This window comes from Paraphaeosphaeria sporulosa (genome assembly GCF_001642045.1).
Source record: "Paraphaeosphaeria sporulosa strain AP3s5-JAC2a unplaced genomic scaffold CC84scaffold_10, whole genome shotgun sequence".
Taxonomy (NCBI): domain Eukaryota; kingdom Fungi; phylum Ascomycota; class Dothideomycetes; order Pleosporales; family Didymosphaeriaceae; genus Paraphaeosphaeria; species Paraphaeosphaeria sporulosa.
The window spans coordinates 160073-181832 of NW_017253369.1; the positions used below are offsets into that span (position 1 = coordinate 160073).

Genomic DNA, 21760 nt, shown 5'->3' on the forward strand with positions numbered 1-21760 from the left:
CTCGACGACCGGGACTCGCATCTCCTGCAAACCTCGCTGCTCAAAATCGAACTCGGCAAGATTAGCGCGTGCGTCGAGGCTTTTGAGCGCAATTTCGCGGTCGCTGGGGCTGGGGGGAAGCTGCATCGCGAGCTTGTCGCCTACCTCCGACAAGGCCTGACCGCGAACTTCGAGGGCGTGAAGCAGTTAGGCCGAGGGATGTAGGCAGGGGCCGTATGAACGACTTGTGAATGTAGCATATGATAAGATACCCTGTCAAGGCAGCCGAGCATGCACTGTGATGTGCGACATGATAGCGCGTGCCGACCGCGTCCCACGCCGTCTCCCTTGCCCCCCGACCATCAGCGACATTCCCAGAGCTCTCAAAATCCAGTCGGTGGGCTTGAGCTGCGACATCTGGTGGCAGGCCCGCCGTGTTGCATCGCGCATACTAGGCTATTCTACAGGTTGTCTCCGTCAGCTCGTATGCACACGCCGCAACGCCAGGTCCAGAAGGGCGCAGCCCGATGCCCCAACCGCAGACCACCTCCAACACACGCTCAATGCACAAGACCTTTCCGGAACCCACTCACACCCGGGCCCCGCTTTCCAAATCCCCCGCGCCCGCGCCCGCGGTCCAGCTAGCCCCCACAGCGTGTGCCCCGCTAAGATGTATGTCGATCACCCGACGACGCGCCTCGATTTCTTGGATGGTCTTTCTACTTGACTGGCCTCCTTCTCGTGCTGCCTTCCAGGATCCCAGGCCGTAGCCGAGTCCGCTCCACGCGCGAGTGGGTCCGCCATCGCCCGGGACGCAGAGCGCGTGGGAGCTGCAGAGCACGTACGTAGCCGACGGTGGAGTTTGGTTCACGCAGGGTACAGATGCGGGGAAGGGTATGGCAGGCGGCGGAGGTCATGTGGAGAGGCAGGTGCCATACGGTGCGGGTTCGTGACGACATAAGCAGAGCGCAAACATTGGTGTCTGGGATTGTGGGGGCTGGCACGTGGGCGGTAGAACTCGGTTGTGCCGCTCATTCATACACGATGGAGGGAGCACTTGAGCGGAGCTTCGTAGCGTAGCATGTCTGTTCATTCATAGCCTTACTGTCACCGCGCCTTGACTACGTCTACGGGCTCGGAGTAGGCTGCCACACCGCCTCGATGATCCACAGCAGCGAGCCCTCGGGCTTCCGTGCATACTGGAACGCAAACCTGGGATCCGCCTCCTTGAAGAGACCCTCCCACTCCTCGACCGTGCGCTCCTTGCTGTTGAACATGGCCAACATGCACAGATCCAGCGACGTAAGCACCTTGTAGTCCCAGTCACTGACCTCCCCGGGCTGCGGCAGCACGCCCTCGTTGATAAGCACCTTGGCCCCCGGCTTGAGCGCGGGGACGAGGTTCTTGATGAACTTGACGACGTACTGGTCGGGCCAGTTGAGCAGCACCGAGCGGAACATGTAGAGGTCTGCGCCGTGGTAGGGCTGCGGGTCGTTGAGGTTGTGGCCAATGAAAGAGATGCGGTCTTTGTACTCGGCGGGCAGCATTTCCTCGCCTTGGGCGGTAGTACCGGGGAGGTCCTCGACGACGAACTTGAGCTTGGGGTGCGCAGCGGCGATGGCAAGGGAGATGTGGCCGTGGGAGCCGCCAAGCTGGGGTGGATTAACATTGAGCGTCTTGGCCTAATGAGGGAGAGGGCAACTTACATCAACAACGGTGCTCTCGCCGAGAGCGGGCCAGTCGTAGTTGGTAATGAGGTGCTCGACCTTGTGGCTGGCACCCTTGGAGAAGTTGCTCATCGACAGTCCGAACACGCGCGCACGGTCGGGGCGCTGTGCCAGGAACTCGAAGATGGTCTGGCCGCCGAAGGCAAGCGCGAAGCCGGCGTCGCTCTGCTCACCGCTGTCGGGGCTCTGGATGAGCTGCTTGACGGCGTTGACAGAGGCGGGGCCCCACTCTTCGAAGGTCATGTCGAGCCAGTCGCGGACGGAGGAGCCGTCCAGGAGGGCGACGGAGCCAGCGGTATGGGCGACGACGCCAGAAGAGACCTCCTTGAAGACGTGGTAGATGGCGGCGTGGCGGACGAAGCGCATGACCAGGGGCTCCTTGAGACCGGTCTTCTGGGAGATCTCGGCGAAGGTGGCGGTGCCATTGACGGGGACGGCTTCAGGGAGGCGGAAGTGCATGATCGCGTGGAGGGAGATGTTGTCATTGTACTGGTTCCATGCCTTCCACCTCAAGTCCTCAGCGGGGCCGAGAGCAAGAGCCTGGAGGTCTTGTGCGGCCTTGAGCAGTCTGATGCGGGAAGCCTGGAGGTCCTCATCCGTTGAGGGAATGGGGAGCTCGCCCGGGGCGCCGACCTCGAAGCTGGGCAGAGGGAGGTTGTTGCTTGTGATGTAGTTGGTGAGCTTTTGAGCCTCAGTGGAGGCGATAGCCGCGAGCTCAGTGAGAGCAGACATTTTGTCTAGGGGTATAAAACGAATTGATAGAAGAGAAATGAAACACACTGGAGCAGACCAGGGTTGAATAGGTAATTCGGGATGAGAGAAGTGAATCCCACTGTCTAATCAATGAAGAAAATTGGGCGACACCTGGCGAAGTCGTTTTATTGTATGTGCTTTGCTATTTGCATTGAGCATCTCTCGGTAGTCCCATGGCGGCACCTACACGCGTTTCCCATTGCTCGTCAGATCTTCATACTCCGCTGCAGGTACAAAGCATAGTGTCGGCCTTCCGCGAGCTCTGCTTCGTCTAGCGTAGGCCGAGTAAAGCGTTCTACCTCTGGAACTGGAAGAGATGCAACCTAGTGCCGCTCGGCTATCGCCAACGCAGGCGCACTCGAGTAAGCGGGGAGCAACAACACCGACATCCAAAAGATTAAGCACTGCTTTCGCTGTTGGTGGCATATTGTGTGTTGTCAGCCGTCAGCCGAGAGTTGTAAGGGTACATATTCATTAGTAGCCAACATCAACCAACAGTGTCGGCGACTGACATCCATGTCCTAGTAAGAAGCGAAAACGGTACTCGGGATTAACTGTCGTCGGGCTAGGCAGACGCTAGACGACCCGACGAAAGCTTCTGGAAGGCGCTGGCGGCCTGGGCTATGATCACGAGCCTGCATGGGTGGTGTATAAGGTGGGGTCGGTTGGGCTCGTGTTTGAGGATGCGGGCATTGGACGTCTCGGAGCGAGGAACGGGCATTAACATCTCACGCTAACCTTTGTAGGAGAAGCGCAGATCGGATCGGCGCAAGCGCGAACGACACAGAAACCGCTCCACAAGCTTGACACCCAAAAAAAGCAATTTCTAAGATAATTTCGCTCACCTTATGTTGCGTCTTTGATGAGAATCAAATTGTCGCTCAATCGTCAGATACTCGTGTAAGGACAGGTCCCGATGCCATAGTATCAACGCAGACGCCGCTTCCCAAGCCATTTGTTGACATCAACTCGTCAACCCACAGCAACACCAATACCGACTAATAGAGATTTCAACCCCTCCTAGAGCATTGTCTACACACGCAAATGGGAGGATGGTGCACGCTTCAACTATATTAGATAGAATGGAATGAATCTCGCAGGCAGGAAGAACTGGATCTCACATTGGTCGACAGTCATAAATCGCTTGGCATTTTCCTTGACCGCCAACATCCGAACATAGAGATTGCAAATATATGCATTTCTTCTCCAATGCTCGTAGAAGAATATTTCTGAGTGGCATTGCTATGTCTAGCCTCTATCGAAAAAGGAAAACTTTGTTATGAACTAGAGTTTGCATGAGTCGGAGGTCGACAACCAGGCTCAAGTAGTGTAATTGTGTCAAATATGACGCGTGTCACTATTCGCAGACCGAGCAGCCCCACGAACATCAATCATGACGTGCTACCACTATAAGATTGCAGCATCATTCACTCCAAGAAGATCGGAGAACAATTGTTTAACACATGAAATTCATTACTCTAACTAGCCATAGCCCGATGAGCCACAAAGCTCGGATATCTATACTATTGAAACCTCAAACACTCTAGTTCTTGACGGCAGCGAAGACGGGGCTCTTGCTAATGTACTCCTTCCAGGTAGTCAGGGGCTCATCGACAATCGAGTGGCTGGCATCCAGCTTCTCGCCGCCAAAGTAACCAGCCACATCGAAGAGCTGGTGGTTCTCGAGCATCTCCTGCTGGAAGCTCTCGGGGAGGCCGAAGCTGCCGAGGATGCCCTTGTAGACGTCGCCGGGGAGCTCGTTGTAGGCGGCCGACGCGGAGGTCTTGGGGTATACTTCCTTGAGCTCCTCGATGAGCTGCGCGGGGGTGTAGTAGGCGGTGGCGCCGAGGACGCGCTGGCCGAGCAGCTTCTCGCGGTTCTCGAAGATGCCCTTGACGAACTTGCCGGTGTCGTCTTCGGCGTCGAAGAGAGGGATCGGGGCGTTCTTGGTGGTGGGCAGGTTCAGGGTCCAGCCGGTCTGCTCAGAGATGGACATGCCGGGCAGGTTGGACATGAAGTAGCCGGCGAGGAAGAAGGTGGCGGGGACACCGATCTCGCGGATGTACTCCTCAACCTGAGCCTTGCTGTCGAAGTGGTGGACGTTGGTGAGCTTGCCCTCGGTGACTGGTCACGGTGTTAGCAATGACCACGTTGGATCGGACAGGTAGACGTACGCTTTGTGACGTTGAGGAGAGAAGACCAAACAAGGTGCTGGACACCGGCAGCCTTGGCGGCATCGGCGACGGCCTTGCCCTGGGTGATCTCGGGTGCGGCGTCCATCTTCTCGAGGAAGTTGGTGACGGCGAAGACGCCATAGGCACCCTCGAGGACGGGAGCCAGGGTCTCGGGGGCGTTCAAGTCGGCCTGCCATTGTCAGTGAGGATGTAGTTTGGAGCGAGTTGGAACTTGACATACGGAGACGACCTCAGCGCCGAGGTCCCTGAGCTTCTGCGCGGACTCCTTGGTGGTGTCACGGGTGACGGCCTTGACGTGGTACTTGGCGGCGGTCTTGGGGTCGGCGAGGATGGTCTTGACGACGGAGCCGCCCTGCTTGCCAGTAGCACCGAAGACGACGATGGTTTGCTTGGCCATGGTGGTGGTTGCGGGTGTAGTGGCTGTTGCGGGAGGAGGTTTGGTTGCGGTGGTGGGAGTCGATTGAGCTTTGGAAGGAGCTGCGGTGGGTTGAGTGGTGGATTTGGAGCTCTTGGAGGAGCGGCCGAGCAGCTTTTTGAATGCCTTCATTGCGAGCGAGCCCGAGACGATTTTTCAGCGTGGTGGAGCGAAGATGCAGGCACGACCTTCTTTGAGCTTCTTTGAGTCGCGCGTGAGGCACAGTTGCAAATGGGTGGGACGTTCGCGTCGTCCTGAACGCCGACAGCAGGCTGCACCCCGCGCCCGGATTGGGTGGGCGGCTGCCCTAGCAGGGAGGCACGCATCCAGCGCTGAGGCACACCACGCTGCCTCATGCCCGTGCCGTAATCTTGCTGACTTGGCAACCGACGGCTTCGGGGATCAAGAGGTTGGCGACACCGACGCGGGTGGCCGGCGGCAGGCGTCGTGGTTGGCTGGCATGCGGGGGGCGGATAGTGCATGTGTAAGGCACAAAGCGCGACGCCGACCGCTTACCCAGCAACGGGCCCAGCGGCCGATCCACCCCACCCCCACCTCCGTCATGCGCTCTTTGTCTCTGCCATATGTGAACCTCCGTCCGCGCTGGCATCGCGCCAAAACATGACATTGCAGCAGCTGGCGACGCCCGAAGTCCATGCTCCACCCTGACCGCGACATCTCAGGCAAAATGGCGCCACGGCTGGTAAAAGAGCTGCGCGATCCACTGTACGGGGACGCGCCCTTGCATCGATTGCTTTGTTTGCATCTTCATTTCTGCCGCATCAATACCGCGCACCGCAGCGTCACGTGAGGCGGCTTCAGTTTCGCGATGGCCTCCAAGGCTCCCAAAGCCCCGTACACGCCCATCCCCAAGGGCGAGGCGCTGACCATTGTGCTCGCCGCCTATGTCCCCGCCCTGCTCCTCTGCCTCTATGGGCGTCTCCCGGAATCAGTCGCGAGCTTCTATGCCGCGCATCCCGTCGAGCTGATTGCGGGCACCTTCTATCTACCCATGCTGGGCATAATGTACCTGCACCCCCGCTCGCCCCTGCGCTTGGCCATCATTCCAATCGTTGCTCTGGGCTACTTCGCCTACCGCACCGCCGTCCCGCGCTTCATCGCGAACAGGTCCCGTGCTAGTTTTCCCGAAGGCCCGTTCTACCTGCTGTTTCTCACGGCCGTCGACGCGCTCGTGCTGCGCCGCATCTATCTCGGCCAGGATGGCAAGGAAAAGTCTGAGCGTCTCGTATCTCGGGAATCAACCAAGACCAAAGCGAATGCGCAAGACACAAGCGGCATCCTGTCTTGGAGAGCACTTGGATGGGCGCACAAAGTTGTCTTCAGTTACCGCGCCATTGGCTTGCCGAAGCAAACGCCAAATATTCCCAAGTGGTCCAACAAGGACCCCAGCTACGTGCCTTCCAGGACTGCATTCCTCGTGAGGCGAGGTCTTGCTGTCGTGGGCGCATTTCTAGTGATTGATTTCCTCAGCCAGCAACCCAAGCCTGATCCTGAGGACTTTTCAGCAGAAAAGGCCTTGCTTTTCCCGCCAGCACATACTCTCAATGGCGCGACCATTGGCACGCGCATCTTCAGCACAGTGCTCTGGTGGACTATCCTGCGCCTCAACATTGGGTTGTTCTACAACCTCTTCAGCTGGTTCGGCGTGGCGACGTTCCTGACCAAGCCCGCGGACTGGCCACCATACTTCGGTAGCGTGTTCGATTCGTACAATCTGCGCAGATTTTGGTCGTAAGTGTGCGACAACGCCCCGCGCCAAAGCCCAACTAACCAGTCCGCAGGGTGTTCTGGCACACTGGTCTGCGAAACCCGCTCAGCAGCACCGCCAATTTCTTCGCCTACGATGTCCTTCGCCTGCCGAAGGGATCCCTGTTCGGCCGCTACACCAGCGCTTACCTGACGTTCGCGCTATCCGGCTTTGTCCACACACTGATGGATAACACAGCGGGCATCCCGCTCGCGAGGAACACGGCGTGGAAGCTGTTTGTGACGCAGGCCGTTGGTATCACCATTGAAGACTTCGTCGAAAGCACCTACCACAGAGTCGCCGGGCCGAGCAACAGCAAGTCCACCGCTTTGTGGAAGAAGGCTATTGGCTTTGTTTGGGTTCTGGCCTGGATGTCGTGGACGACTCCGTCGTGGAGCTACCAAAACATGACCCACGACGGCGAGCCACTGTATCCCTTCAGTGCATTCGCGAGCTTCAAGGCTCTCACGGCAAAGGCAAGTTAGGCGGGCGGTGTGACGAGCTTCAAGGCCGCGTACGGAGAATGTATGTGGTAGAAGGTAAGATAGAACGTGAGGAACTGTATTAGACTGTACATGCACTGGAAACATCACAATTTGTGCGAGCGTTCGGATGATCAGGCAGAACGGAAGCATTTGGATGGAAGACTAAAGCGGGGTAGCTCCGGGGAGGGGTTACGCTGATTAATTTCCTCGTGGCGCTGGAAGGCGATGATGGTTCCCTTTCAATTTCACTCCCATACAAGAGAGCTGCGTTATCATGATTCTATTCTGTATTCATAGCTTAGTCGATCCTTCTATCCATGTCCCTGATTTCTTGTAGTCTGAGATACTCTTGTCGTATCAGTGTGCAAGATGCCGCCTTTGAGCCCGCCGATCGCGAAACGCTGCCATGAAACTGGAGTCCTCCCTAGAAAGGGAACAGTCATTCTTCCTACTAGATTTTCAGGCGCTAGTTTTGAGTTCTCCAGAAGTACATATGTCGTGGACAACAGTAATCGGGGACTGGATGTGCGTGTCCAAATTCATTTGGCATGTGGGAGGTGTCTTTTCTACCTGCGAATTTGCAAAAGATACACTCGGTGCTTGTTGCGGACAGTTGACTGCCCGGCTATCAAAAATTGTAACATAACTGGAACTCTCAGCGAGGCAAGCGGTGGCAAGAATCGCGTGTTCGGAGCCCATGGACGAGGGTTCTGGTGCTGTACGCCCACTTTCAAGATACTGGTTTTTCGGCGTCAATGGTACGTTTTAGGGATTGAAGAGGTACAGCCAGATGCTTGTACTCTGGCCCCTTTGTTCCAGACTGGCTACACCGAGATTTTGCGTAAGTTCGTGGAGAGTGGTGGTGTATGACGAGATAGTCAAGCATGCCAGATTTGAAGTTATAGTAATAATTTCTGGCATGGGCGCGATTTGTTTTGGGTACAGCGCAGGCGATGTTTTCATCTTGAACACCTTTGATGTCTGTAAAAGCGAACCGTAATGCGTTGTTGTCTGTCTGCACAATATCTTCGCCGAGGCATTGTTGCAGAGGACGGAGGCAATTGGAGCGGGCAGGGGCCGACGAAACCCAGAGCTTTAGTGTTACGCGCTAAGACGCGTCTACGTTGTTTTTCACCCTCACTCTCATCTTCACGTCAATGTCGAGAATGGGGTTTCTGTGCTGATGAGTCGTTTTTCATGAGCGCTAAATCTATCAATCTATCTACACGAAGCTAAATTTTTCCTTGCTCACGGCGCAGCCACAAGCTGGTATCCCCTGTTGAACACGTTCTCTGGGTCGTACTTTTGCTTGAGCTCTGCGAGGCGCGGCAGGTTCTTGCCAAAGATGCGTTGGGGGTCGACCAAGAGACCTGTATCGGGTTATCAGCTACTAATATTGTCACGGTCGTAAGAGAGCACTCACCGTCATAGTTTCCATACTCGCCTATTGAGTCAGCGACTTCCTTGCCGTTCACACGCTCGAGCTCGCCGCGGACCACGGCAGCTGTGTTCGTCGCCCACGATCGAACCGTCGCGTCGTCCTCTGGCTTCAGCCAGAATGGGCCAATCATGACCTGGTTGTGTTCGCCGCGGATGGCGTGCGCCATGTCCTGCCATGGCCTCAAGACCTTGCCCATGTGGAAAAATTCGAACAGCATAATCGACTTGGTGGAGCCATCAACCTGCGCGTGAAGCTTTTTCAGCTCGCCAACCAGCGAGTGAACAAAGTCGGGGCTCAGAGGCAGCGTGTACGGCACTCCCTTGGACAGCTTGCGGTTGCCATAGTCGACGGGGCCGTTCATGAGACTGTTCTGCTCAACGTACGGGCGTACCTTGGTGGTGTTGATCCTTGGATTCAGGTCCAACAAAGGCTTGAAGATCTCCCTGGCTTCGTCCTCGGGACCGTCGTGGAACACAGTCGCAACAACGGCAGGCTCCTGCATGAATGGAGGTTGCGTGATACCCATGACCATGGCAGACGCGCCATCCGTGGTCGCGACGAGGTTGTTGGCGAAGTTGACGACGGTGGTGAGGGCCTTGGATGCCGGGAAGATCATCTGTCCGCTCCACACGGGGTTTTCCTGGGGGTGCAATTGGAACGTGAAGTCGACAGCAATACCAAAGCAGTGACCTGCTCCACGAACCGCCCAGAAAAGGTCCTGGTTCTCATCGCTAGACGCAGTGACGATGCGGCCGTCAGCGAGGACCATCGTCACTGCACGAACCTCATCGATGGTAAGACCGTGACGCCCAGTCAACCATCCGTAGCCACCTCCAAGAGTCCTATGCGTCATCAGTCAAGCCCGGTTATGCCTCATGGCTGGTGCAATACTTACAACCCACCAACGCCAGTGTGGTTGATGGTACCTCCAATCATGGCAAGGTTGTGAGGTGCAGCAGCTTCGTCAACATCTTTCCAGATACAACCACCTTGAACCTTGGCGGTGTTGTTGCTTAGGTCAATAGACACATCGCGCATGTGTCCCATGTCAATCTGCAGGCCACCCTCGATGGAGGCGGCGCCACTGGAGCCGTGCTTGCCGCCACATACAGCAAGTGGGACAGAATACTCCTTTGACAATAGTACCGCGGTTGAGATATCTTCTGCTGTCTCAGGGTATACGACGATGCCCTAGAAGACAATGAGCAACTGCAACGTGCATACTATGCGCTACACAGTTCTGCGTTAGGCATGACTTACCGCCCTCTTCTCCATCTCGTCACTCCATCGTATGATTGCCTGAGCGTAGCCTTCCGAGTCGGGCGTCAGTACGGTGGAGTTCTTCAGAGTACTCCTCAACTTCGTGGCAAGACCAGTCACATTAGATGCGGCCATCTTGGTGAATTCGATGGTTGCTGTTGTTGAGGATGGTAAGTAGAAGTTGAAAGTACTAAAGACACTGCGACGGACAACGTTGATATGCTGGTCTAGTACGAATGTGTCTCCTGATTGTCGTACCATAGGCTGCCATGCCAGCGGTTGCTGTTGTTGTTGGTTCGACTCTTCACGGTCGGTAAACCCCCGGTCAGAACCCAGACGTCACCGAAGGCCGACCACTGCCACTCTTTACTAATTATCTTGCGGACGACCAAGCTGACAGCGTGGATGTAGTCTAGTAATCTGCCACTCGTCGTAGTCGCATCGAGCGATTAGAGTCGACGCAGCCTAGGGCTTCGATCGCATTGATGCAACCACTGCAGGTTGAACACAGTCACGATGTACTGGCCTACGACCCAGAAGCCTCCTATGCCTTCTGATATGTTGCGCATTGTGCATAGCGTCGGATACTTCCAGATCCTCCACTGTAAACCTGAGTTGCTCATGAATCATGCGAAGTGTCACGACGGGCTTGGTCCCCGTACATGAGCAGACCAACAGCATGGCATGGGATGTCATTTCGATTCGCTGAATGACTTTAGACCGGGTGCACAGGTATCCCGAAGCTCTTTGCGCATTTGAGAATTTCGCTTACTTCGGAATCCGACTCCTCATAAAGACCCACATGGCCTAGACACATACCGCATTCGGCTAGTCTAACCGTCTGACACCATCCTGCTGGGCGCATAGCTATGCTTTTGATGACCCGAAGAGTGACAGTTGGTAGAGTCGTCAGAAAGACCGTCTCCAGTTGCACACGCGAACAAGGACTTAGCGAAACACCAGGCCACAATGCGTGTGAGGCTCCCCACATCCAGCATAGCTAGCAACGTGACTTCGTGTCTAAACGTATCTGCCACCAAGGACTGAGGCTCATGCTCGTGCGAAGTTGGTAATGAGCCGTGAAACTCGCGTGGCAACGGTCAGATTGCGGTTGACCGACGTGTATCTCGGAAGCGTACCGGGACCAACCGCACAACATGCTGCAAACCCAAACCCGACGCGAAAGGTCTCCCAGCGTAGACTATGCCATATATCCCGTCTGGCTACTCTGTTGCTCGTCTACTTCTCTCACGCTACCCTGTCACAGTATTCATCTCCTACATTCTCTGGATTCTTGCTTCTGTGTCTCGTCGTTCTTTTCTAACCATGTCTGTTTCCTTGTTCCCAGACCAGCTACCAGATACCCGAGGCCTCATTCGACGAGCGCACGAAGCGAAAAAGAGGACAGTACTTGTTAAGTCCTTCCTCGAGAAGGCATACTCTGCGCTCCGAGCGGAAGTGTGGAACCTCCCCAGAGATGTCAGGAATCAGATACCGCCTTTCAACAGCGTATATGATTTGAGCGAGAGGCATGCCGCCTCAAAAATTCAGCGCGTAGAAGTCTCCAGCGCACTTCTAGTGATTGCTGAGGTGACCAACTTCATCGGGTATGTACACAATGCTTTCGCGCACAGATGATGCCATTCGCTGATTGTTGGACTTGCAGCCACCATGAGCAAGACAACAGCAGCGTGGATACCACAGATGACCTTCTTGTCGGAACTGGCCTTGGCCAGCTGGTTGCTGCCGCCGTGGCTTGCGCGGCGAACATTATCGACTTACCGGACATTGCTGTAGAATCAGTACGATTGGCATTCCGCACGGGAGCAGTTGTTGAGAACTTTTCAATCCCGGCTCGACGTGCTGGTGAGGCGGATGCGAGCTGGAGCCTCGTTGTTCCAGGTACTCCTGAAGAAATTCAGACCGAGCTCCAAAGTCTGCAGGAAGCAGCTGTAAGTTTTTGAGCAAGAAATGTAGCAGATCTTCACTGACGCATCTAGAATCTCCCGGTGACCAGCCGTGCGTTTGTCTCTACTGTTAGTGAATCTGCAAGCACAATTAACGGCAGCCCCGCACGCCTCGACTGGCTCAGGCGGAGCTCCCGACTTTTCCAATCTGAAGCTGTGCAAGAGTTGGAGAGCGTTGGAGTCTGGCATGCGGCCGGCATCTACAGCGAGGAGCAAGTATTGGAAGTAACACAGTCACGGTCCGATGCATTGAGCCAAATTCCTGCCCCCCGGAGGGCAACCATATCCGCCAGCACTGGCAAACGTTCAGACGCTACAACCGCAAGTGCCCTGTTCACTGAAGCCGTCACAGACATTCTCCGAAGACCCGTGCAATGGTCGTCGATCACAGAGTCTGTAGCAAGCGACCCGCTCCTCTCGCAAGCTACCACCCTCGCCAGTTTCGAGGCATCTCAAGCGTCGAAGAGCCTGCAGGCTGCGATTCAGTCGGGAGGCAAGTCGATTGCACTTCAAGATCTCGGCCAATGGTCAACTGCCGACACTGGCTCGAAGCCAGTCCAAAATACTTCGAACGTTGCCATTGTGGGCATGTCTGGCCGCTTCCCTGGTGCGGCCGACGTCGAAGCGCTTTGGCAAGTCTTGGTGCAAGGCAAGGACATGCATAAGAGAATTCCTAAGGACCGCTTCGACCCCGAGACACATCATGACCCCAATGGCAAGGTCAACAACACCAGTCACACTCCGTTTGGTGCATTTATCGAGGAGCCCGGTCTATTCGACGCCCGCTTTTTCCACATGTCACCTACTGAAGCTACCCAAACTGATCCCATGCACCGTTTGGCCCTTGTTACTGCATACGAGGCGCTCGAACAATCCGGTTTCGTACTCAACTCGACTCCGTCATCGCAGCAGGATCGCGTTGGTACTTTCTACGGGCAGACATCTGACGATTGGCGTGAGGTCAATGCGGCGCAAAACATTGGCACATACTTTATTCCCGGAGGAGTACGAGCCTTTGCTCCTGGTCGCATCAGCTACTACTTTGGTTTCCGCGGTCCTAGCTACAGTGTCGACACAGCTTGCTCTTCGAGCATGGCGGCGATCCAGATCGCATGCTCGTCTTTGAGGTCTGGCGAGTGTGATACCGCGATTGCGGGCGGCGCCAACATCCTTACTGCGCCCGATATCTTCGCTGGTCTCAGTCGCGGCCAGTTTCTGTCGAAGACGGGCTCTTGCAAGACTTGGGACAGCAAAGCAGATGGATACTGCCGAGCCGATGGCGTTGGCTCAGTGGTATTGAAACGATTGGATGACGCTATCAACGACAAGAACAACATCCTAGGTGTCATTCTGGGTACCGCGACCAATCATTCTGCCGACGCCATCTCCATCACGCACCCTCACGCTGGAAACCAGGCCTACCTCTACCAGAGTGTCCTCCACGAGGCTGGCGTTAACCCGTTGGACGTCAGTTACGTTGAGATGCACGGAACTGGAACTCAGGCTGGTGATATGGCTGAGATCGGATCAGTTACAACCGTCTTTGCCCCCGAACATGCTCGTGGTACCGAGCCCGAGAAGGCTCTGCACATTGGAGCAGTGAAGTCAAACATCGGTCACGGTGAAGCCGCTGCTGGTATTGGAGCATTGATCAAGGTGCTTCTCATGCTGCAGAAGAACACTATTCCCAAGCATGTTGGCATCAAGAATGAGCTCAACCCGAGTTTTCCCGACTTGGTTGTACGCAACATCAAGGTGCCTTTTGAGAACACTCCTTACCCCAGGCCTGAGGGCAAGTCCAGAACTGTGTTCTTGAACAATTTCAGCGCTGCTGGTGGCAACACCGCTATGCTCATCCGAGATGGCCCTGCCCGAACCAAGCCTCTAGGGACCGACCCTCGCACGTTCTTGCCATTCGTCACTTCTGCGAAATCGCTCTCCTCGTTGTCGCGACAGGCCAAGACGCTCGCTGCATTCGTTGCCAGTGCCTCAGCTGAAGACTTCGCCAGCTTGTCTTATACTTTGACCGCGCGCCGCATGCACCACAACTACCGCATTGGTGTGACTGCGTCTAGCCTCAATGAGCTGAAGACGCTTCTTTCGGCCAAGGCTGATGAAGGCAACTTCTCACCCGTGCCGTCAGCGACCCCCAAGGCAGCGTTCGTCTTCACTGGACAAGGAGCGTACTATGCTGGCCTCGGCAAGACTCTGTTCGAGCAGTCCAAGATATTCCGGTCTACGATCCTCCATCTTGACCAGCTTGCACAGGCTCAAGGCTTCAGTTCGTTCATTCCCGCGCTCGATGGCACTCCCACAGAACAGCTCACTGCTCTGGAAACCCAGCTTGCCTTGGTGTCGGTTCAGATTGGCTTGCTGAACCTCTGGAAGTCATGGGGCGTCAAGCCCTCCATCGTCACTGGACACAGCCTTGGAGAGTATGCTGCGCTCTACGCTGCAGGTGTTTTGACAATGGAAGACACCATCTACCTTGTCGGAGCGCGAGCCCGCCTTCTATTGGAGAAGTGCACTGAGAACACCCATGCTATGCTCGTTATCAAGGGCTCAGCTTCGGATGTCGAAGCGACTCTGCAAGGCTCGCAGTACGAGATTGCTTGCTTGAACTCGCCCACTGAGACGGTCGTCGCCGGTTCTGTGAAGCAAATCGACTCTGCTATCGCGACCCTGACCAAGAATGGAATGAAGACCACTCGTCTCAACCTTCCGTACGCGTTCCACTCTTCTCAGGTCGACCCTATCCTCGATACATTCGAGGAGCTTGCCAGTGGTGTTGTATTCAGCACTCCCACCATCCCGGTCATCTCGCCGCTGCTCGGTGAGGTTGTGGAGGACCAGGGTGTCTTCAATGCTTCATACCTCTGCCGCCACGCAAGGGAGACTGTCAACTTTGGGGAGGCTCTTGAGACCGCCAAACACGAGGGCTTCATTAGCGAGAAGTCTATCTTCGTTGAAGTTGGCCCGCACCCTATCTGCTCTGGTATGGTCAAGAGCACCTTGTCGACATCGATCAACACGGTAGGTTCCCTCAATAAGAATGAGGATTCTTGGAAGAGCCTCTCCAAGTCTCTTGTTTCCTTGCACACTTCAGGCGTGCCTGTCGACTTTGGAGAGTTCCACCGCGACTTCGACTCCGCCCATCAGCTGCTCAGCCTACCAACGTACAGCTTCGATAACAAGAACTACTGGATTCAGTACGTTAACGACTGGTGCTTGCACAAGGTTGAGCCGCGTACTACCGTCCAGAAGATCGAGAATGTCAAGCCTGCTGCTCCTGCGCGCTCCAAGCTTACGACTAGCTCGGTCCACAGGATCGTCTCCGAGACCTACGATGGCCCCACCGGAAAGATCGTCACTGAATCCGATGTCAGCGACCAGGTCTTCCGCGCTGCTCTTTCTGGTCACCAAGTCAACAATACCAGCCTCTGCCCGTCTTCCATCTACGCTGATATGGCTTTGACCATTGGTGACTATGCCTGGAAGGAGATCAACCCCGGAACTGCCGTTCCCGGTGTCAGCTGCAACGATATGGAGGTCTTCAAGCCTTTGATCCTGAAGAACCAGGCTGAGGGCCGTATCCTGGAGGTGACTGCGGATGTAGACCTGACCAAGGGCGAGGCCAAGCTTCGATTCCAGAGCATCGACACCAATGCCAACAACCAGGTCACTCTCCACGCCAACTGTGTTGTTACGTACGAGGACCCTACTACGTGGACCAACAGCTGGAACTCGATTTCCTATCTCCTGGAAGGTCGCATTGATACCCTCAAGGAGAGGTTAGCCAAAAACCAGGCGGACAAGATGTCTCGTGGGCTTGCTTATCGGCTCTTTTCCACCTTTGTGGACTACAAGACGCCTTTCCAGGGCATGGAAGAGGTCATAATCGATGGAGCCAACTTCGAAGGTACCTCCACCGTAAAATTCCAGACCACAGAGAAGGATGGAAACTATCACGTCAGCCCCTTCTGGATTGACAGTCTTGCGCATCTTGGTGGTTTCATCCTGAACGGTACGACCGCCATCGATACCAGCAAATTCGTGCACATCTCGCACGGCTGGAAGGCTATCAAGTTCGCGGAGCCTCTGTCTAAGGACAAGACATACAACGCCTATGTCAAGATGCAGCAGACTGGTGAGGCCAACGTCATCGCTGGTGACGTCTATTTCTTTGAGAGTGGCAAGATCATCGGCGTGTGTGCTGGTCTGAAGTTCCAGCGCATCCCTCGCACTGTACTCAACACTTTCCTCCCACCTCAAGGAGTTTCAGCTATCGCCACCAAGCCTGTCGCTGCCACTGCTCCCAAGCCTGCTGCCGCGCCCCGTGCAATTGTTGCTGCTCCCAGGCCAGTGGTCGTAGCCCAGGCCGCCGTTGCTCCCAAGCCGGCCCCTGTCGCGGTTGATGCCGGGAAGCTGAACAAGGCCATCACAGCTAAGCTTGTCAAGCCCGCCGCCGCCTCTTCTTCTGCTTCCGCAATCATTGCTAGAGTTATGGATGTTATCTCTGCCGAGTCCGAACTTCCCCAAGAAGAGCTTGGCGATGACTGCGAGTTCTCAAGCTTGGGCATCGACTCTCTGCTCTCTCTCCAAATTCTCGGTAAGCTGCGCGAGGCTGCGGACCTTGACCTTCCCGCACACGTTTTCACGGACTGCGAGACCATCGGAGAGCTCAAGGACTACCTGAACAAGACGTACGCCAGTGAAAGTGCTTCCTCGGATGAAGAACCTGTACTTGTCACTGATGACGACGAATCGTCTGCCGATGAGGCTGCCACACCTGAATCTGTTGCCACCCCGGCCGACTACGAGCTCGTCAATGCGCCCACTGCCGAGGGTGATCTGCTTCAGCTCTTCCGCGAGACAATCTCCGAACAGATGGGTGTTCCCCTGGAAGAAGTCGTCGGCTCCAACGACCTGTTGTCCCTTGGTATCGACTCGTTGATGAACTTGACCCTCTGCGGTGTGCTGAGGGAGAAGGCCGAGATCGAGCTTGAGTCTGACTTTTTCTTGACCCATTCCTCTGTGGACGCTATCGCCGAGTTCCTTAACCCTAAGAAAGAAGCCCCGAAGCCTGCCAAGGTGGCCCCCAAGAAGTCATCGAGCAATTCAAGCTCCAATGCTCCTGCTTCAGGCCCAGCCCGGCGCGCTGTCTCCATTCTTATGCAGGGAAAGCCACGCACTGCCTCCAAGACCCTCTTCTTGCTCCCTGATGGCTCCGGCTCTGCTACATCTTATGCAAGCATCCCTGCCATCGATCCCTCCGTCGCCGTCTTCGGCCTCAACTGCCCCTACATGACCTACCCTACCGAGTGGACCAACGGCATCAAGGGTGTGGCCGGCATGTATCTCGAAGAAGTCCGCCGCCGCCAACCCCAGGGTCCCTACCACCTCGGTGGCTGGTCCGCTGGCGGAGTCATCGCCTACGAAATGACGCTCCAACTCCTCGCAGCCGGCGAAAAAGTATCCTCCCTCGTCCTGCTCGACTCGCCTTGCCCCATCGACCTCGAGCCCCTACCCTCCCGCCTGCATGACTTCTTCGCCGAAATTGGCCTCATCGGCAGCGACGACGGCGCCAAGATCCCCGACTGGCTCCTCTCGCACTTCTCGTCCTCCATCAAAGCCCTCGACGAGTACAAGCCTACGCCCATCCCCGCGAGCGCGGCATCCCGCGCGCCAAAGGTCCTGGCTATCTGGGCGCGCCACGGCGTGTGCCGGTACCCGGATAGCCCGCGGCCTGAGGTCCGGGGCGATGAGAGCAAGAGCATGCAGTGGCTGTTGAACAACCGCACCGACTTTGGGACGAATGGGTGGGATCGGTTGTTGGTCAGTAGCGAGTTTGTGTTTGAGAAGGTGGATGGGAATCACTTTACGCTTATGAAGGCTAAGGATCAGGTATGTCTCACTTTTCTCCCCGAGAGTTGTGCGATGGCTAACGAGGAGCAGTTACAGGTCATGGCCAACGCGATCAAGACGTTTGTCTAGGTCAAGAAAAAATGGATGGATGTACGATGCGATGAGATGGCATGAAAGGTCGGAAAGTTACTTAATTGTAGGGATGAAAGGCAAAATTGTACTTGCGTGGGTTGTGCATTAGACGTGTGGCAGAAGCGGGATCGTTCCCTTGTGTTTGTATTTCTTGGTTTTTGTTATTAGGCGTTGGGTGCATAGGTATCGTAGGAATTTGACGTTCTTTTCTTGTAACATGTCTTCTGGGCCGTGTCTGCAGCAGCTCGCGCAAGCGCTCGGCGCTACCTATGCTGATCAGGATGGCACCGTGCTTCATTAGCATGCAAAGTGGGTAACGTCTATCCCTGCGTAGCGGGACACCCTGTGTGCCGGGACGCGTTTTCGTCCCGGCCCCAGGCCAGCGCAACTGCGAGAAGTTGAGCTCAACGCACTTTGTTCTAGATATGTTATTCTTTGAGTGAATTAGCCTCCGAGTGAGGAGAATGCGCTGTTGAGCGTGCTGTCGGCTGTTCTGCAAGTACCCCCTTGTTCATTCGTAGAGGCGAATCTTCCTTCAGTCCTCGGATGACTAGAAAGGAAATTCAGATGTTAAAGATTAATATCGCAAGGCTCTGAAGGTTAAGTTAAGATGGGAGTCTGCATTCCGGCAATTTCTCCGTGCGAACGGCAACATTGCTAAAACTCGACTGGCAGGGCGTGGAGCTCTAGCTGCTCTTGGTTCACGATAGTCTGCAGTAGCGTGCTCAAATATGCTGCATGCTGTCGTAATATGCTTGACGCTATGCCTACACTGCTAAAAGTAGCTGTGGCGCATGCTGGCGGCATTCTGAAGCGTCTAATCACGTGTGCTGCTTAGCCTGCTCTACAGCCTCGCGGCTGACGTTCTGCATGCGCATGAAGCCACAACTACCCCACCTAAGGCCTTGTGCGATGCCATCGCCAGATTAAGAATAAAACACAGCGCGCTCGACTCAGTTCGCGCTTCTGGGAACCCAGTTCTACTATCAAGACATTCAGAGCTGCACGGCTGTCTATTGCCCTCCTGCTACGCCGACCTCTACCGCTCGCAGCACAGCCACCTCACCCTCATCCTATTAGACTGCCACGTCGAACCTCTCGCGTCTTGTTTCCACCACGCGTCCACCACAGATCCACAGATTCACATGAGTCGATGCGTCTTCTAAAGTACGGAGAAGATGGCCGCATTACTATTAGCAGCTTCGACGATGACGCGCTACCCCGTTATGCAATTCTTTCACATACCTGGGGGGCAGATGCGGATGAGGTGACTTTCGCAGACCTTGCAAAAGGCAACAGCAAGCACAAGCCTGGCGATATAGAGATGTCTGGCTACAAGAAGATGTTTGGCTATAAGAAGGTGCTTGGCTATAAGAAGACGACTGGCTATAAGAAGATTCGCTTCTGTGCAGAGCAAGCACAGCAAGATGGACTGCAGTATTTCTGGGTTGACACATGCTGCATCGACAAGTCAGACAAGGCTGAGCTCTCTTTAGCTATCCAGTCTATGTTTCGCTGGTACCAAAATGCGACCAAGTGCTACGTATACCTATCAGACGTATCGACAAAGAAGGGAATAGCTGGCAGTTTTTCCACCAAGTTCACTTGGGAGCCTGCCTTTAAGTCAAGTCGATGGTTCACTCGTGGCTGGACGCTCCAAGAGCTTGTCGCACCAAGCATCGTCGAGTTCTTCTCTCAAGAGTGGGAGAAGCTTGGTGACAAGACATCGCTAAAGTCATTGATCAAAAGGATCACTGGCATTCCACACGAAGCGCTAGAAGGAGCTCCTCTTTCCCAATTTAGCATTGACGAGCGGCTGCGGTGGAAAGAAGGCCGTGTGACTAAACGCGAAGAAGACGGAGCGTACTCGCTGCAAGGGATTCTAGATGTCGAGCTAGCGCCAGTGTATGGCGAAGGTGCAGCTGGCGCCTTCAGGCGCCTTATGGACGAGATCGACGGTTTAAAACGATGTGTCCAAGACCTACACAGCACAGACCCGCGTAATGACAAGCAGCGCATTGAGGATACAAAGGGTGGACTGCTAGCAGACTCCTACCGCTGGGTTCTGGACAACACCACTTTCCAGCAATGGCAACAGGACCCGCACAGCCGGCTGCTATGGGTAAAAGGAGACCCTGGTAAAGGCAAGACGATGTTGCTCTGCGGCCTTATTAACGAGCTGCAAAAATCGATTCCTAAGAGTGCCCATCTGTCGTATTTTTTCTATCAAGCGACTGATGCGCGCATCAACAGCGCCACGGCCGCGCTACGAGGGCTGCTGCATATGCTTGTGACTCAGAAACCATCGCTTGCATCGCACATCCGCAAGAAGTACGACTTTGCCGGAAAGGCCTTGTTCGAAGATGCGAATGCTTGGGTAGTTTTGGAAGAGATCTTCGGGGATTTGATACAAAATCCAAGCCTTACGATGACGTACCTAATCATCGACGCACTGGACGAGTGCGTCGTGGATCGGACGAAGCTGCTGGAGTTTGTCGCAAAGCAGTCATCTGCGTCCCCCCGTGTTAAGTGGATTGTTTCTAGCCGTAACTGGCCAGATATTGAAGCACAGCTAGAGCGGGCAGGACACAAAGTAAAGCTAAGTCTTGAGCTAAACGCGCACTCAGTCGCAGCAGCGGTTGATGTCTTTATACAGCGGAAGGTGGATCAGCTAGCGCAGGAAAAGGGGTACAAGGCAGAGGTCCGGCTCGCCGTGCTCCAGCACCTGAGGTTAAACGCCAACGACACCTTCCTCTGGGTAGCGTTAGTGTGCCAGGACCTGAAAACGACACCAAAGTGGAACGTGTTGAACAAGCTAGCCCTATTCCCACCTGAGCTAGACTCCCTGTACAAGCGGATGATGGACCAGATAAGCGAGTCCGATGGTGCCGAGATCTGCCGGCAGGTGCTAGCTTCGACTGCGATCCTGTACCGACCTGTTGCGGTCCCTGAACTAGTTGCGCTTGTGGAGCAGCTTGAGGATTTAGATGACCTAGAGTCGGTGCGGGAGATTGTCGGCTTATGTGGGTCGTTTCTCACCCTGCGAAAGGATATAGTCTACTTTGTGCATCAGTCCGCAAAGGACTTCCTCTTTGCAAAGGCTTATAACGAAGCGTTTCCAGACGGAAGCGAAGCCATTCATCAGACAATATTCTTAAGGTCGCTGGCAGTGCTCTCTAGGACGCTCCGCAGGGACATGTACAATTTAGAAGCGCCAGGATATCCTATCAAGAACGTCAAACTACCCAAGGCAGACCCATTAGTAGTATCACGGTACCCGTGCGTCTACTGGGTCGATCATCTGTGGGAGTCAAAGCCCAAGTCATTGGGGAGCAGTGTCGGTGGCCTGGAAGCTCTAGACGTTGTCGATAACTTTCTAAGAAAGAAGTATCTCTACTGGCTAGAAGGGCTTAGTCTTTGCAGAGGCGTAGAGAATGGTGTGGTATCAATGACAAAACTGTGGTTGTTAGTGCAGGTACGTCGTCCAGTGTCTGTGTGTCTGCATAGTGCAATCTCGTTGCTAATGCTAGTAGGAGATGCGTGACCAAGATAGACTTGCTCTGCTTGTTCAAGACGCATGGCGATTCATCATGTACCACAAAGGGGCAATCGAGGGTTACCCTCTTCAGACCTATGCATCCGCACTCCTGTTCAGTCCGACAAGTGGTCTCATCAGACAGCTGTTCCAGCACGAAGAGCCGAAAACAATCAGTATTAGACCAGCTCTGAGCGACGGATGGAGCGCGTGCCTGCAGACGCTCGAGGGCCATAGC

General features: G+C 55.1%; 7 protein-coding genes across 7 annotated transcripts; 4 read left to right on the plus strand and 3 right to left on the minus strand.

Annotated features, from left to right (window-relative positions):
• Positions 1-1106: 1106 nt before the first annotated feature.
• CC84DRAFT_1153070 (S-adenosyl-L-methionine-dependent methyltransferase) lies at positions 1107-2438 on the minus strand (the record flags this gene model as incomplete). The annotated part of the gene is made up of 2 exons (XM_018176827.1): positions 1107-1631; positions 1686-2438. 2 exons carry the CDS (start codon positions 2436-2438, stop codon positions 1107-1109), a joined length of 1278 nt encoding a protein of 425 aa, XP_018031716.1.
• A 1482-nt stretch (positions 2439-3920) lies between these two features.
• CC84DRAFT_1167581 (NmrA-domain-containing protein) lies at positions 3921-5528 on the minus strand. The gene is made up of 3 exons (XM_018179208.1): positions 4875-5528; positions 4634-4823; positions 3921-4583 (listed from the first exon to the last, which is right to left on the minus strand). The coding sequence occupies exons 1-3, from the start codon at positions 5199-5201 to the stop codon at positions 4003-4005; spliced, it is 1098 nt and encodes a 365-aa protein (XP_018031717.1). The 5' UTR covers positions 5202-5528; the 3' UTR covers positions 3921-4002.
• Positions 5529-5796: 268 nt separating this feature from the next.
• CC84DRAFT_187614 (uncharacterized protein) lies at positions 5797-7507 on the plus strand. The gene is made up of 2 exons (XM_018185519.1): positions 5797-6821; positions 6872-7507. Exons 1-2 carry the CDS (start codon positions 5899-5901, stop codon positions 7320-7322), a joined length of 1374 nt encoding a protein of 457 aa, XP_018031718.1. The 5' UTR covers positions 5797-5898; the 3' UTR covers positions 7323-7507.
• On the plus strand, positions 7508-8373 carry CC84DRAFT_187615 (uncharacterized protein). The gene has a single exon (XM_018185520.1). It carries the CDS (start codon positions 7692-7694, stop codon positions 8190-8192), a length of 501 nt encoding a protein of 166 aa, XP_018031719.1. The 5' UTR covers positions 7508-7691; the 3' UTR covers positions 8193-8373.
• Positions 8374-8570: 197 nt separating this feature from the next.
• On the minus strand, positions 8571-10188 carry CC84DRAFT_1153079 (FAD-binding domain-containing protein; the record flags this gene model as incomplete). The annotated part of the gene is made up of 4 exons (XM_018176828.1): positions 10024-10188; positions 9659-9954; positions 8746-9605; positions 8571-8692 (listed from the first exon to the last, which is right to left on the minus strand). Exons 1-4 carry the CDS (start codon positions 10156-10158, stop codon positions 8571-8573), a joined length of 1413 nt encoding a protein of 470 aa, XP_018031720.1. The 5' UTR covers positions 10159-10188.
• Positions 10189-11352: 1164 nt separating this feature from the next.
• On the plus strand, positions 11353-18199 carry CC84DRAFT_1167583 (putative polyketide synthase). The gene is made up of 3 exons (XM_018179209.1): positions 11353-11975; positions 12024-17894; positions 17946-18199. The coding sequence occupies exons 1-3, from the start codon at positions 11661-11663 to the stop codon at positions 17982-17984; spliced, it is 6225 nt and encodes a 2074-aa protein (XP_018031721.1). The 5' UTR covers positions 11353-11660; the 3' UTR covers positions 17985-18199.
• A 632-nt stretch (positions 18200-18831) lies between these two features.
• On the plus strand, positions 18832-21760 carry CC84DRAFT_187622 (HET-domain-containing protein; the record flags this gene model as incomplete). Its single annotated transcript, XM_018185521.1, has 2 exons — positions 18832-21462; positions 21521-21760. Coding segments are annotated over exons 1-2 (2562 nt in total), but the record flags the coding sequence as incomplete, so codon positions are not given.

Bases quoted from the DNA above. Each gene is read 5' to 3' on its own strand.
- CC84DRAFT_1167581 (XM_018179208.1), bottom strand. From the start codon at position 5,201: ATGAAGGCATTCAAAAAGCTGCTCGGCCGCTCCTCCAAGAGCTCCAAA. The intron at 4,824-4,874 runs GTATGTCAAGTT...TGACAATGGCAG, and splicing joins TCGGCGCTGAGGTCGTCTCC to GCCGACTTGAACGCCCCCGA. The intron at 4,584-4,633 runs GTACGTCTACCT...CACCGTGACCAG, and splicing joins TCTCCTCAACGTCACAAAGC to TCACCGAGGGCAAGCTCACC.
- CC84DRAFT_187614 (XM_018185519.1), top strand. From the start codon at position 5,899: ATGGCCTCCAAGGCTCCCAAAGCCCCGTACACGCCCATCCCCAAGGGC. The intron at 6,822-6,871 runs GTAAGTGTGCGA...ACCAGTCCGCAG, and splicing joins AATCTGCGCAGATTTTGGTC to GGTGTTCTGGCACACTGGTC.
- CC84DRAFT_187615 (XM_018185520.1), top strand. From the start codon at position 7,692: ATGCCGCCTTTGAGCCCGCCGATCGCGAAACGCTGCCATGAAACTGGA.
- CC84DRAFT_1167583 (XM_018179209.1), top strand. From the start codon at position 11,661: ATGCCATTCGCTGATTGTTGGACTTGCAGCCACCATGAGCAAGACAAC. The intron at 11,976-12,023 runs GTAAGTTTTTGA...TGACGCATCTAG, and splicing joins AAAGTCTGCAGGAAGCAGCT to AATCTCCCGGTGACCAGCCG. The intron at 17,895-17,945 runs GTATGTCTCACT...AACGAGGAGCAG, and splicing joins TTATGAAGGCTAAGGATCAG to TTACAGGTCATGGCCAACGC.